This window comes from Erythrolamprus reginae, chromosome 2, assembly GCF_031021105.1.
Source record: "Erythrolamprus reginae isolate rEryReg1 chromosome 2, rEryReg1.hap1, whole genome shotgun sequence".
Classification (NCBI taxonomy): Eukaryota; Metazoa; Chordata; class Lepidosauria; order Squamata; family Dipsadidae; genus Erythrolamprus; species Erythrolamprus reginae.
Genome location: NC_091951.1, coordinates 329,568,711 through 329,583,710, shown reverse-complemented (window position 1 = coordinate 329,583,710; position 15,000 = coordinate 329,568,711). Strand labels below are relative to the sequence as shown.

At 39.9% G+C, this 15,000-nt stretch overlaps 1 protein-coding gene across 1 annotated transcript in view; it reads right to left on the bottom strand.

Moving 5' to 3' along the window:
• The window catches only part of LOC139162716 (complement component C6-like), a 44,534-nt gene that overhangs the window by 17,859 nt on the left and 11,675 nt on the right, over positions 1–15,000 (bottom strand). The window contains exons 5-12 of the mRNA XM_070743402.1: positions 12,526–12,667; positions 10,700–10,838; positions 9,380–9,580; positions 8,087–8,327; positions 7,001–7,123; positions 5,045–5,211; positions 3,063–3,288; positions 933–1,104 (exon numbers count right to left, since the gene is read on the bottom strand). Coding sequence (XP_070599503.1) covers positions 933–1,104; positions 3,063–3,288; positions 5,045–5,211; positions 7,001–7,123; positions 8,087–8,327; positions 9,380–9,580; positions 10,700–10,838; positions 12,526–12,667 — 1,411 coding nt within the window. The remainder of the gene's footprint in view (positions 1–932; positions 1,105–3,062; positions 3,289–5,044; positions 5,212–7,000; positions 7,124–8,086; positions 8,328–9,379; positions 9,581–10,699; positions 10,839–12,525; positions 12,668–15,000) is intronic.

Genomic DNA, 15,000 nt, shown 5'->3' with positions numbered 1-15,000 from the left:
TAAGTAAAAACCCTTATTATAAAACCAATCATACATACAAACATACCATGCATAAATTGTAGAAGCCTAGGGGGAAAGAATATCTCAGTTCCCCCATGCCTGATGGCAGAGGTGGGTTTTAAGGAGCTTACGAAAGGCAAAGAGGGTGGGGGCTATTCTAATCTCTGGGGGGAGTTGGTTCCAGAGGGCCGGGGCCACCACAGAGAAGGCTTTTCCCTTGGGTCCCGCCAAACGACATTGTTTAGTTGACAGGACCCAGAGAAGGCCCACTCTGTGGGAACTAACTGGTCGCTGGGATTGAGTAGCAGCAGCAGAATTACACTCATCACCAGTGCCCAGGGTTGAGCTCACAGAGCCAGAACAAGGGATTGTTATTAAGCAGCGATCACTCATTCCCCTGGAATGGCTAGCTTTATAACTTTTGGATTTGCTCTGCCTTTCAGATTTACAGAGAGTTCTTGGAAAATGGCTTCCTCAATTTCAAAACACTGGTAGCAAAATTCCTTGGGCTACATCTATATGAAGGATCTGAAAGGGGCCATTTATCTTTCTTTAGCAAACACCTTTTCAGATGTTAATGGGGACTATCATACTTTATATTTATGCTCTTTTAAAGATTCACTTTTTATATTTTGAGATTCTGGGCTTCCTCATCTCAAAAAAGACATATGGAGAGCTGCATATTTCTTTCCCTCCTTTCTTGTATGATACACAGTTGGGTCCTCAGACTATTGGCTATGAACATTTATATTTATTAATTGGATTTGTATGCCGCCCCTCTCCGTGGACATCCAAAAGGGAGAGCAATAGTGGACAAAAGTTAAAACATGAGGACAATTTGCATGGAATATCAAGATGTGCATTTTGTTACTTTAACAAAATTGTGGCTTCCTGAGAATCCCCCTGGTATTTTATAATAGTACATGTCTTACTGGCTTTTAAATATTGAGATAAAACACTGTTCTTCATCTTCAGCGTCACCTTCACAAGGTTTTCCTCCATTCATGGGTTCAGGATTGTTGCACAACCGACTTCTTTGCCTCTTAAAAGATGCGTCACAAGCACTCCACGCTGACCAGCAGCTCCAGTAGCCGTCTACTGCAACTGGAGTGCAAAACAACACAAGTCTTTGGCAGCCTTAGCCATACAGTCTTGATATGAGCAAAAGAGTCTACCCATATTTCAGCTTTTTCCATCTTGATGCCCCCAGTTTCTTGAATCTCAATTGCTACTACCACCAAGCCTGCACCAGTAATTTGGACTGCAATACTTACAATGTGTAAAGTAAGTATTGCAGTTCAATACTTACTTTATGTCATGGAATTTCAACACAGTAGTCAGTGTGGTGTTAATGTGCATCACTGCAAAGATTTTTTTTAATTTTCAAAGGCATTCTATCCTACTTTAACTTTACTACTGCTATACTGTGTCTGAGTTGCTGGTTAGTTTTTTTAATGTAATTTTAAATTCTGTGCAACATTGTGTTCTGATTTCTTTTAGGTTTCTAAGAAATGAATTTATTTATTATTTATTTAAATGTGAATTCATTTCCTATGATATTTTCAAAGATTTTCCCCAATTTGAGAAAGAAAAAGATGGAGAAAGTGTATGTTCTATAACTCATGGCAATGTTTAGTTGTCTTAAAATATTTTCTATGCAAACACGTTAGGTAAGTTACTAAAGTAAAGACCCCCAAAACTTGACTCTCAATTATTCATGTATGTCCTTATGTTGTTTTCTTTACAACAGTAAAGAAATTGTTTCCAATTGCCTTTTCCTGGAATGTTTTTTCGACTTCCTAGTATAAACTACAGCTATGTTATCTCCAGGGATGTAACAGAAAATAGAGAGAGAAAGAGAAAGAAACAAAAGTCCTCAAGATTAGTTCAGTAATGTTACCAAGCCACTATAAATCCATTGTATAGTCAGAATGCTGAACTGAACCAGATTCTTTAAATATTGTCTATCCACCAATTACATCTCTTGTGTCTTTTGAGCATGGAATGCCCAGCCTGCGACTTACCCCTGACCCGGATTTGCAGCAGGGCCAGGGAAACGCGGCCTTCGGCAAAGCCGCCATCTTGAATGGCCGGGATCTCGTGAGATTTCACGAGATCCAGGCCATGCTTGTCATCGGCGCTGGTTGATGATGTTGCCGGGGCGGAGCCTGCTAGCCCTTTATATCTTTCAGTGTGCTGCAGAGGTCACCCTTAGGGGGCCGAATAGGAATTTTTGGCAGTCTCGGCAATTTTCCTGCGACAATTTTTTCGCCTGTTCCACACTGCGGTGTGGGACGGATGGTTAGGGGGTGTTTTGTTCCCCGATTAGTTCTAATTGGCTTACTTCTGGTCATTGGGTTGGCAGGTTAGGGGCGGAAATTGGGAGAGGTTTAGCAACGGCGTGTTCTCCGTTGAGCATCTTTGGGGATGATTGGCAGACTCTCTCCAAGGGCTCATGGTGGCTTTTAAACTGGCCTGAGCAATTGGGGAGAACCTGCCTCTGGGTCATGCCCATTTCAATTCCCTTGGCATGGCTGGGATACAAGTGAGGGCACGGCCTCTTCACCTGGATCAGCATAGAGCTACGGCCTAAGTTGCCTCTGAAGCTTTTATTACGTCATTTCCGCCCCGGATGTTCTTCAGTTGACCTCTGCGGGTCCATGTTACGTTGAATTAAATTAATTTTAATTTAATTAATAAAAATGACCCAGTTTTAAATCCAGCTTTGTGTCCGCATTGTTATTCCACCTCTGCTGCAAATGAATTCATATGTCTTTTATCAATGATGTAAAATGACTATGTAAAATGCAATACCATTCTATGGCACATAATAACACATACCATAATATTTTGCCCATATTTTTACTTGTAGGACAAGAGTAGGGTAGAGAATGGCTTTGCTAATTTAAGTTTCTGCCCAAAATTAAATTTGACTTTCTAGCTTTTTTATCTACTTTATTCATAACCGTAGCAGAAACTGAAACTTCAATGCAAGACACTGTTATTTTTGTGCAAACCTTGTTATCTTCATGGACAATTATAAGATGGAGTTGTAAAAATACCTGATTTGTAGTCAGGTGCTCTCAGCTCACAGTTGCTTCCATATGTTCCAGACTTACATACACAGAGGCATCCAGTTTCTGATAAAACTGGTTGAGCATTATTGGGGCATGGGGCACAGTGACAGGGGTCATATTTGCTCATGTATTCAGAAAAGGCCTTCCTGAGATTAAAACGTTTTGTTGCAGAGCATGGGAAGTTCTTCACCAAATCCACAATAGGGGAAACCTAAGAAAGAATTATATTCAATTTTTCAAAAGTTGTCCCAGCATATTTCTTAAATAAATTTAAAAAACAGTTTGGGCCTTCTGCTGGGAATGACCATTGCCTTCTGCAGGCTCAAAAGCATAACATCAGGAGAGGCGTACAATTTAGTCATTACCACCTCCACAAATAAGAAGAATACCCTATGCAACTAGACTTACCTAAGGTATTCGCAACAGAATACCCTACACAACTAGATTTACAATCCTAGGCAAGCTTAGAACTACGTCGCCTTAAACACGAGCTAAGCATAGCCCAAAAAATCATCTGCTACAATGTCCTTCCTGTCAACAACTACTTCAGCTTGAACCACACGAGCACACAACAGATACAAACTTAAAGTAAACCACTCTCGACTCGACTGCAGGAAATATGACTTTAGTAACTGAGTAGTTGATGCATGGAATTCACTACCTGACTCTATAGCAGTGATTTTCAACCTTTTTTGAGCTGCGGCACATTTTTTACATATACAAAATAATAGGGCACCATGAGCGGGGGGGGGGGGGGGCGGAGTGGGGGAGCTAAAAAAGGTTTGGACAAAAAAAAATCTCTCTCTCTCTTCCTCCCTTTCACTCTATTTCTCTCCCTCTTTCTCTCTCTTCCTTCCTCTCTCTCTCCATCCCTCTTTCTCTCTTCCTTCCGTTCCTCTCTTTTTTGCTCTCTTTCTATCTCTCCCTCCTTCCCTGCCTCTTTCTCTCTCTCTTGCTTTCTTTCTCTTTCTCTCTCTCTCTCTTACTTTCTTTCTTTCTCTTTCTTTCTCTCTCGCTCTTGCTTTCTTTCTCTTTCTCTCTCTCTCTCTTACTTTCTTTCTTTCTCTTTCTTTCTTTCTCTCTCTTGCTTTCTTTCTCTTTCTCTCTCTCTCTCTTACTTTCTTTCTTTCTCTTTCTTTCTCTCTCTCTCTTGCTTTCTTTCTCTTTCTCTCTCTCTCTTGCTTTCTTTCTCTTTCTCTCTCTCTCTTGCTTTCTTTCTCTTTCTCTCTCTCTCTTGCTTTCTTTCTCTTTCTCTCTCTCTCTTGCTTTCTTTCTCTTTCTCTCTCTCTCTTGCTTTCTTTTTCTTTCTCTCTCTCTCTTGCTTTCTTTCTCTTTCTCTCTCTCTCTTGCTTTCTTTCTCTTTCTCTCTCTCTCTTGCTTTCTTTCTCTTTCTCTCTCTCTCTCTCTTGCTGAGCTTCGCGGCACACCTGACCATGTCTCGCGGCACACTAGTGTGCTGCGGCACACTGGTTGAAAAACACTGCTCTATAGTATCATCACCTAAGCCCCCAAACTTTACCCTTAGATATCCACTGTTGACCTCTTCCGATTCTAAGAGGTCAGTAAGGGGCGTGCATAAGTGCAGCTGAGTGCCTTCCGTCCCCTGTCCTAATGTTTCTCTTTTACTAGTATTATTTTTATTTTTATTATTTATTAGATTTGTATGCCGCCCTTCCCTAAAAATCCGAGGCAGCTGCCTCCCCCACTCATGTACATAAATATTATTATATTCTTGTATACCACCAATACGTACTTGACAAAACAAACTAACTAACTAACTAACTAACAAACAAACAAACAAAAAAAACAAACAAACAAACAAACAAACAAACGGATAGCACAAGATCAGGCCATGGTAAATAGTGTAGCATTCATTCAAAATGTGCAACATTCTTCTTCTTCTGCATATGGAAGCTTTGGTCCTTGCAGTAGGACATCCAACTTTCCTCTTGTCTTTTGTCACTTACCTCAAAATCAATCACAGTTGGATTATTCTTGGCTGATTGCAGCCAGTCATTAAAGATCCTGTCTCCTGGCAAAGAGCCTTTCCGTTCCCAGGCTAGAGCTGCAGCAAACCGTGCTTGCCCACCCTTAACGAAGGAAATGGACCGTTCAGATGACTTCAACATGGAACCTAAAATGGAAGAGTTACACAGTAGAGTTACTGTTAGATCCTTGCTGGAATGAAGGACTGCACTCTCGTGGTAAGTAACGGTTCTTTATTAATGAGGAATAACGGTTACAGAACTAAACAAAGACAACATGGCCGTGCCTGGCAGCTATATATATGCCAGGCTGCCAAGGTGAGCCAACCAATCACATTGTAGTATTTTCCCGCCCAAGGAATATGGGGCGGGTACAAGGCCTAACTGTCCTCTGGACACAACAGTTAAATATTTCACTGCATGGAGGTGGTGGAATCACTAGCTGAAGGAGAGAGTGGGCCCTTCAAGGAGAGTAAAGAGACATTCCAGGTTGGAGTTGGTTCAGGGTAGAAACATCTGATGGCAGTGTCTATCATTTCCCAAGAGAAGCAGTCTTGCAACTTCTTGTAATATAGCAGGTCAGTAATAAAGGATCTATTTGGGATTATTGATGGAGTGGTTCTGGTTGATTACTGTTCTGTCGAGCTCTCAGGCAGAATCCTCCCGAAAATTCAGATACAAATGTCAGACACACACACACGTTTGAAAATTCAAAACAATGTTCTTTATAACGAAAATTCACTTAAACTAAGCCCTCTTTTTGTATAGCAAAGAGCACTCGTCTCCAAACAAACTAGTAATTGCTACAAGACCCTTATCAGTTCTGAGATACTTAGCTTGCAGCTGTGAGGCAATTCACAGTCCTTCTTCTTTCACAAAGTGAAACACACTTTGCTCTGCTTTAGTTTCAAAGTGGGGAAAAAGCAACACACCAAGGTCGAAGTCAGCAAGGCAGGCACGAAACACAATGATCAGATAATCCTCCACAATGGCCAAACCCACAGGCTGCTATTTATAGCAGCCTCACTAATTACCACAGCCCCACCCAACCACAGGTGGCCTCCTTTTCTTTGATAATAATCTCTCAGTTGTTGTTGCCTATGCATCGCTCTCCGCATGCGTGGCTGTATCATTAACTCTTGTTCTGAATCCAAGGAGGAGCTAGATAATTGATCTCCTTCCGAGCTGTCTGCCACACTCTCCTCCTCCCTATCACTCCTGTCTTCTTGGTCAGAGGAGCCTTCATCAGCAGATTCCACCGGGAGCAAAACAGGCCTGTGGCATGTGGATGTCTCCCCCACATCCACAGTCCTTGGGGCAGGAGCTGGGCCAGAGCTAACCACAACAGTTACACTGGACAAGAGTGTAATAGCTACTAAAGCAGTGATGGCAAAGCTATGGCATGGATGCCACAGGTGGCATACGGAACCATATTTGCTGGTACATGAGCCGTTACCCTAGCTCAGCTCCAATGTGCATGTGTGTGCTGACCAGCTGATTTTCAACTCACTCGGAGGCTCTGGGAGGGCATTTTCAGTTTCTGGAGAGTCTCCGGGAGGAATGGGGGAGGGCATTTTTGCCCCTGGAGCCTTGGGAGGGCTAAAAATGGGCCTACCAGGCCCAGCAGAGTTTGAGAAATGGGCTGTCTCAGACTTCCAGAGGGTGAGGGGGACCATTTTCGCCGTCCCCAGGCATTGAATTATGGGTGTAAGCACTCATGTGTGTGCGATAGCATAGGCACACGCGCTTTCGGCACCTGAGGAAAAAAAGGTTCACCATCACTGCACTAAAGTCTGGGGGAATGAGAAGAGCTTAACATATAGACAAAGTAATGTGTTTGTGTGTGCTTATGTATTTGTGGGTGCATTGTATGTTTTAAGTGCCTTAAAGTTCTGGAACCTATAATAAATTGGTTGGTTGGTTGAAAATATTGTTTACCTTCATGGCGTTCTGTAAACTTGCTTTGGCTGCAATACCCATGATGTTCGGTACTCTTAAAGAAGAAAACATATTTCTGTGTTTCTGTTTGTACACAGTTTTCCATTTGTTGTGTTGTTAAACCTAAGTACAATTCAATAGTAAAAACAGAAAATATAATTTCTCAAATTATCCAAGTTGTCATGCTTTATAGTACCCAATCTTTAAAATTGACATTGGCTGGCCAACCTACAATTTTTCCACCTTCAAGTTGAAAATATTCAGGGGTATCTGAGGAAGGGGAACAGTGGTGAAATCTAAAATTTTTGCTACCAGTTCTGTGGGTGTGGCTTAGTGGGGTCATGTGACTGGGGGATCAAAAGACACCTTAACAACATCCTGCTGGAGCAGAGTTGGACTAGATGACCTCCAAATCCCTTCCTGGATTATCCTCTGAAACTGTGTCTAGTGCCAGATTTGTAGTCCTTCTTTCCTCTCCTTTTTCCTCTCTCCTTCCTTCTTTCTTTCTTTCTTTCTTTCTTTCTTTCTTTCTTTCTTTCTTTCTTTCATTCTTCCTTCCTTTCTCTTTCTTTCTTTCTCTCTCTCTCTCCCTCCCCCTTCCTTTCTTCCTTCCTTCCTCTTTCTTTCTTTCTTTCTTTCTTTCTTTCTTTCTTTCTTTCTTTCTCTCCCTCCCTCTTCCTTCCTTCCTTCTCCCCACCCACCCCCGTATTTGGCCTACACACCCCTTTTTGGTCTAGCAACTTCAGGGAAGCCTGCTGGGAGCAAATACAGACCCCCACTCCCATTTTTGGGCTAACACCCCCCCCCCCCCCAATTTTGGCCTAGCAGGCTTCAGAGAAAAAAAGTGGTGGGTTCCTCCTGGTTCGGATTGGTTCTATAGAACCAATAGTAACTTGGAGGCCTGTGTCACTAGAACCAGCAGCGACTCAGGCCCGCCATGCCCCCAAACCAGCTATTTCTTGCCTTTGTTGTTTTTCACTTCTGTGCATGCACAGAAACTTTTAAAAAGTACTGCACATGCGTGCGCGCACATGAAGGGCATCCCTGAGCGAACCAGCAGAACACCAAAACCCCTGGCCCACTTACCTGAATTTTTTATTTCTTCCTCACTAAACTGGTACAGAAGGTCATATTTGGCTCCCAATAAACCAGATGTGTAATAATGTGTCCCAAAGTCATCGAAAATCCGGCTGTATAGGGCATAGTTGTACTCCAGAGGCAGATTGTTGAGAGACTTTAAGAACACCTCAGACAGCTGCAGATCCTGCTCCTTCACCGTGAAATTTGAAACTGCAAACACCTTATGGATCCTAATATAATTGGAAGACTTAGGAAACATAATAAAATGGAGATGAAATGTTACTGTCTCTTGTGTTTCGGCGAGGTTTTACCTGTGGCTTCATGCGTGGTTTTGCCACCTCCATAGGCGCAGCAGCAAAATCGCGCTGGTCCCGCAAGAACTTACAAGCCATGGTGGCGAGCACAATTTGGCGTTCCGGACCACCACTGGGCAGGGGAGAGTAGGGAACCATGTCCCCCTCACACAGTCAAGCTAAACACATTTGTGTGCTGGCCAGCTGTTTATACAGCCTTGTTCTGAATGGAGTATGGGCTGGTAATGAGTTGTGGCCTGGGGTTTGGGGATCCCTGCAATACCAGTTGTCTTCAATTAGCAACTATCTCATTTACCTTCATTCATAGTTCAAGAATGATGAATAGAATAGAATAGAATTTTATTGGCCAAGTGTGATTGGACACACCAGGAATTTTTCTTGGTGTATATGCTCTCAGCGTACATAAAAGAAAAGTATACATTTGTGAAGAATCATGAGGTACAACACTTAATGATTGTCATAGGGGTCAAATAAGCAATGAAGAAACAATCAATATTAATAAAAATCTTAGGATACAAGCAACAAGTTACAGTCATACAGTCCCAAGTGAGTAGAAAAGGATGATAGGAATGATGAGAAAACTAGTAGAATAGAAGTGCAGATTTAGTAAAAAGTCTGACAGTGTTGAGGGAATTGTTTGTTTAGTAGAGTGATGGCGTTCGGGAAAAAACTGTTTTTGTGTCTAGTTGTCTTGGTGTGCAGTGCTCTGTAGCGACATTTTGAGGGTAGGAGTTGAAACAGTTTATGCCCAGGATGCGAGAGGTCAGTAAATATTTTCCTCGCCCTCTTTTTGTCCACTCCTCACATTAAAAATAATATTTAATTTAATAATCACATTAAATTGTCCACTACTTACATTAATAACAGGTTTGTTAAAGGAAAGGAAAGCTAGAATCCTACCAGAAGCACTGTTATAGTTTCACTTAGTTTTGCTTAACGACCAAGCTGCCAATCCCAATTGCAGTCACTGAGTGAGGATTCTTACCATTTTTTGGGATGCTTTCATGGCTTGCTTGAATGCATAAGATGTGGTTGCTGTTGTGGTTGATATTGAGCCCCAAAAATAGGGGATTCCACTAGTACCCCAGAAAACTTGCTTAGAAGAAGAGCCTGTTTCATAATTACGGACCAAAGGTGTTAAGCTGGTGTAGAACTTTGTTATCACATCATCTTCTCGAGTTTTCACCTATCAACAGAGATGTGTATAATTATAAAGATGTTTGGGGAGGGGAGGTAGCAGAATGAAAAAACATCAAACATAATTGTTTTAGGGTTTTTTTAAAAAAAAAACCAATTGTTTGGAAAAAAATCATTTTAAAAAACCCTCAACTTTATGCAAAAATGTCTACAGTTTCATATATGAATGCTGGGAGAGACTAAGAAGTTGAGCCGAGTTCAGTAGTCCATGCATTTAAAAAATCCCACAGGGATCCCATTTGCTTCAGCAACAAGCACATTTGAAAGCCTGGCTTGAGTGTTCATCGTGGGGACGAGGATAGGGGAAACGCAAGCAACAAACCATGGTTACAGTTGCAATCTCTGTCTCATTTGAACATGGTGTCACAACATTGCAAGTAAGCATGTAGGAGTGAAGGTTGAGTCATGAAGTAGGTGAAGAATGGTGTTTGTACCATTGGGACAAATTTGTATTTCTCCATGCTGGGGGTCTCTTCATCTGCATACTGAGATAGCAATTGCATTTAGACTTGTATACCACTTCACAGTGCTTTACAATCCTTTCTAAGCATTCATTCATTCATTCATTCATTCATTCATTCATTCATTCATTCATTCATTCATTCATTCATTCATTCATTTAGCCCAATACACAGTGAGGGTTTTAGTGGGTATATATCTATATACACATAGTAAAATACATGATGAAGGTTATAGAGGAGATACTCATAGTAAAATATATCTAAGAAATAATAGAAAAGAAGATAAAGTAATAGAACCTATCAATGAAAGAATAGAAGAAGATATATAGGAATAGAAGAAAGTTATAGGAGATATAGGAGAGCAATAGGACAGGGGACAGAAGGCACTCTAGTGCACTTGTACTTGCCCCTTATTGACCTCTTAGGAATCTGGATAGGTCTAAGGGTAAAGTGTTGGGGGTTTGGGGATGACACTATGTAGAGTCAGCATATTGCTCTCCCCCGCCCAACAATCTGGGTCTTCATTTTACCCGCTTCGGAAGGGTGGAAGGCTGTGTCAACCTTGAGGCTGGTGAGATTCGATCTGCTGGCAGCTGGTGATCTCAATGGTTAATATATTGTAATGCCCAGTCTTATTTTTTAATCACCTCAAAAGTGATGTTGTAGAGGTTAGCAGGTAGACGATATCTAGTTCTTTGGTCTTCACTTCTCAGCACAACACAGCTACCGTTATTGAAGGAATAATCAAGAACTTGTCCACGGCTTTCTCCAGCCAGGATATGATACCTAGAATCATCATTGTAATAAAAGAAAGATGATCAGATCAATGATAAGCAAGTCTGACTCCTTATCTGGGTTATTGCAATGTGCCCTATGTGAGACTGCCTTTGAAATGCACTAGGACAGAATGTGGTGGCATGGATAATAATATGAGGCGCATATAACAACAAAACTCCATGAATTGCATTGATTGTCAGTGTTCTTTTTGGGTGCATCCCCTCATAGGATTTTGGCGGGTCTTTTGCTTCCTGTGCATGCGCAGAAGCAAATTTGTGTGAGGGAGCACAGTCGTGGGTGTGCATGCACCGAATTGTCAGGATACACAGGCAGTGCACCAGCAAGCAGCTAAGAGGAACCCGCTGTTGCCCAAATCCTTTTGAGTGCCTCAGTCAAAATTACAGCCACCATCTTGATAATTAGTACCACAATTTTCTATGGGTTCTCTTGTCATTACTACTTTACTGATGGCACAGGCAAAATTTAATAATAATAATAATAATAATAATAATAATAATAATAATAATAATAATAATAATAAATATATTAGATTTGTATGCCGCCTCTCTCTGGAGACTTATCCAGGGATTCCATCACTTCCTTTTATTAATAAAACTGTATTGATTTTCCATAAAAATTGACAAACATACAAACAAACATTTAACATGAAGTAGGGGTTACAATTCCCCTCTTGTCATAGAAGTCAAATTTCTTTACAGAAAAAGAATGCATTATTAATACCTTAAGTCAACATATTAATTTAAATGAAAAGAAGAGATTTTATTCAACCTTATAATAAAAAAACTTCATATAAAGGAAAAGAAAAAAAGAGAAGATATATCGTAATATATCTATAATTCTCACGTAGGTTTACCATTTAATTTTTCTTCTTATTTATCCATATATACACTTTATTCCATATAACATAAAATTCTGATTCCTCTTGGTTATTTAACCGTCTTGTCATCATATCCATTTCAGCGCAGTCCAATATTTTCTTAATTACCTCTTCCTCTTTTGGAATATTTTCCCTCCATCACTCCCTAATATGCCCTTAACCCTTTAAATTAGGGATGAGTGGAGGTGGCGCAGTGGGTAGAGTGCAGTACTGCAGGTCACTAAAAACAAACTGCTAGATCTTCAGGTCAGTGGTTCAGATCTCATCACGGGGTCTCAAGGTTGACTCAGTCTTCCATTCTTCCGAGGTGGGTAAAATGAGGACCTGGGTTGTGGGGGCAATATGCTGGCTCTGTTAAAAAGTGCTATTGCTAACATGTTGTAAGCTTCCCTGAGTCTAAGGAGACTAAAAAAATAAAATAAAATAAAATAAAATATAAAATAAAATATAAAATATAAAATATAAAATATAAAATATAAAATATAAAATAAAATAAAATAAAATAAAATAAAATAAAATAAAATAAAATAAAATAAAATAAAATAAAATAAAATAAAATAAAATAAAATAAAATAAAATAAAATAAAATAATAAAATAAAATAAAATAAAATAAAATAAAATAAAATAAAATGATAATAAAATAAATAATTAATAAATAAATAAAAATCAAAACACCACAATCTAGCAATATTGTTATATAAGGATGAACAATGAGGGAAGCATGTAAGGGCGGGACAGTTTTCTACTACTAGATGTCATTGTTTCAATAATAGAGAAAAGCTCTTCATGCACATTACCCGAAGCCCATGAGGTCCACACTGGGTATGCTATGAAATGTTGCTTTGCAGACAGCCTTTATTTTCCGACAATTTCGTTCATCTGAATTGTCTCCACAGTCATTTTCTCCATTACATTCTAGCTTCCTGGCAATACAGCGTCCTGTTTTGTAAAAATCAAAGTGGCTTTGTGAGTTTCAGACACAGAATCTAACACTGACTTTATAGCATTGCTCAGAGTAGGCAGGCCTGGTGAGTTCCCCACCTTAATCTTAAAGTAGCAATGTCTTAGCTAGATCAGGGGACCACTAGATGGCAGCAAAGAGACAGAATACATTGGCTCTTTGGTGCTGTCTAGTGGATGAACTCAGATATGGCAGTTATAACTCATAATCTTCTCAAAACTGGAATTCAAAAACTGCTGGCTTTAGAAAACAGGTAAAGGGTAGCATGGAAACATTATTAGGAAACATCATTGCCCTGATTAAATGGAGAGTGAGACAGTTTGCTGTAGTGATTAGGACACCAGGCTAGAAGGTTATGCATGAAAGTTGGCTACATAACTTTGGACCAGTTGGTCTTTCCAAGCTTAACTACATGGAGTTGTTATTGTGTGGAAAATAGAAGGAGGAAGCAATATTAGATTTGTTCATTTCCTGAAAGAATAATAAAGATAAGATAAAAAATATATAAAATCTAAATCTAAAAGAACACAGAAAGGACAATATGGTAAATGAGTCATTCAGGTTGCTTGGGGAAAACAATGTAACAGCTTTTGATAACACTTAATTGGAATTTTATATGGACAAGTAATAAGTTTGGAACCATATTTTATTAGTTACAAATTCAGAATTTGAAGAATGATTAACAGGAAACCTTTGTTTTAATGAACCGATATAGGAGAAGTGTTGCCATTTAAGAATAATTTCCGTTCAAAATGAATGGGATGCTATGTATATTTATTTTATTCATTTTACATTTTTTAAGCCTGTGTGAAATGGGAATGGGATTTTGCATATATTATAGATATATATTTTATGCAAGAAACATATTTTCATATTTTCCTGAGAGTCTTGGTGGCACAGTAGTTAGAATGCACAATATTTCTGCTCTCTGTCGGCTGCCTGTAATTTGGCAGTTCAAATCTCACTAGGATCAAGGTTGACTCAGCCTTTCATCCTTCAAAGGTCGGTAAAATGAGGGCCCAGATTGTTGGGGGCAATATGCTGACTCTGTAAATCACTTAGAGAGGGCTGTAAACTACTGTGAATTAATATATAAGTCTAAGTGCTATTTCTATTGTCTTACATGTCTTAAAGTGTTGGTTATGACCTATAAAGCCCTTCATGGCACCGGACCAGAATATCTCCGGGACCGCCTTCTGCCGCACAAATCCAAGCGACCAGTTAGGTCTCACAGAGTTGGCCTTCTCCGGGTCCCGTCAACTAAACAATGTTGTTTGGCGGGACCCAGGGGGAGAGCCTTCTCTGTGGCGGCCCCGACCCTTTGGAATCAACTCCCCCCAGATATCACAGTTGCCCCCACCCTCCTTGCCTTTCGTAAGCTCCTTAAAACCCACCTCTGTCATCAGGCATGGGGGAATTGAGACTTTCCCTTCCCCCTAGGCTTATAAAATTTATGCATGGTATGTCAGTATGTATGATTGGTTTCTTAAATTGGTTTTTTTTTTAATTAACTTAAATATTAGATTTGTTTACATAGTATTATTATTGTTGTTAGCCTCCCCGAGTCTACAGAGAGGGGCGGCATACAAATCTGATTAATAAATAAAATAAATAAATAAAATCAGATAACCAAAATCTGTTAAATCCAGAAGAGTCAAGATGGCGGCAGCCACAGCAACACAATCCCTCCCACCAATAAAAGGGGATGGAGTTTCAACTGCATGGTTGAGACCATCATGTTGATATTTTTTCTTCTGCTGTTTATACCTTTTTAAATTTATTTTTATTTTATTTATTTATTTTGTCCAAAACACAATGAAGGTTACAGAGGATATACTCATAGTAAAGAATAACAATGAAAGAATAGAAGAGAAGATATAGGAATAAAATATATCAATGAAAGAATAGAAGAAAAGATATAGGAATAGAAGAAAATATATAGGAGATATAGGAGAGACAATAGGACAGGGGACTGAAGACATGTTAGGGCACTTATGCACACCCTTTACTGACCTCTTAGGAATCTGGAGAGGTCAACCGTGGATAGTCTAAGGGTAAAATGTTGGGGGTTAGGGGATGACACTACAGAGTCCAGTAATGAGTTCCACGCTTCGACAACTCAATGACTAAAGTCGTATTTTTTACAGTCAGGTTTGGAGCGGTTAATATTAAGTTGGAATCTGTTGTGTGCTCTTGTGTTGTGGTGCTGCAGTAGTCGTTGACAGGCAGGACGTTGCAGCATATGATCTTGTGGGCCATACTTATATCATGTTTAAGGTGTTGTAGTTCTAAGCTTTCTAGACCCAGGATT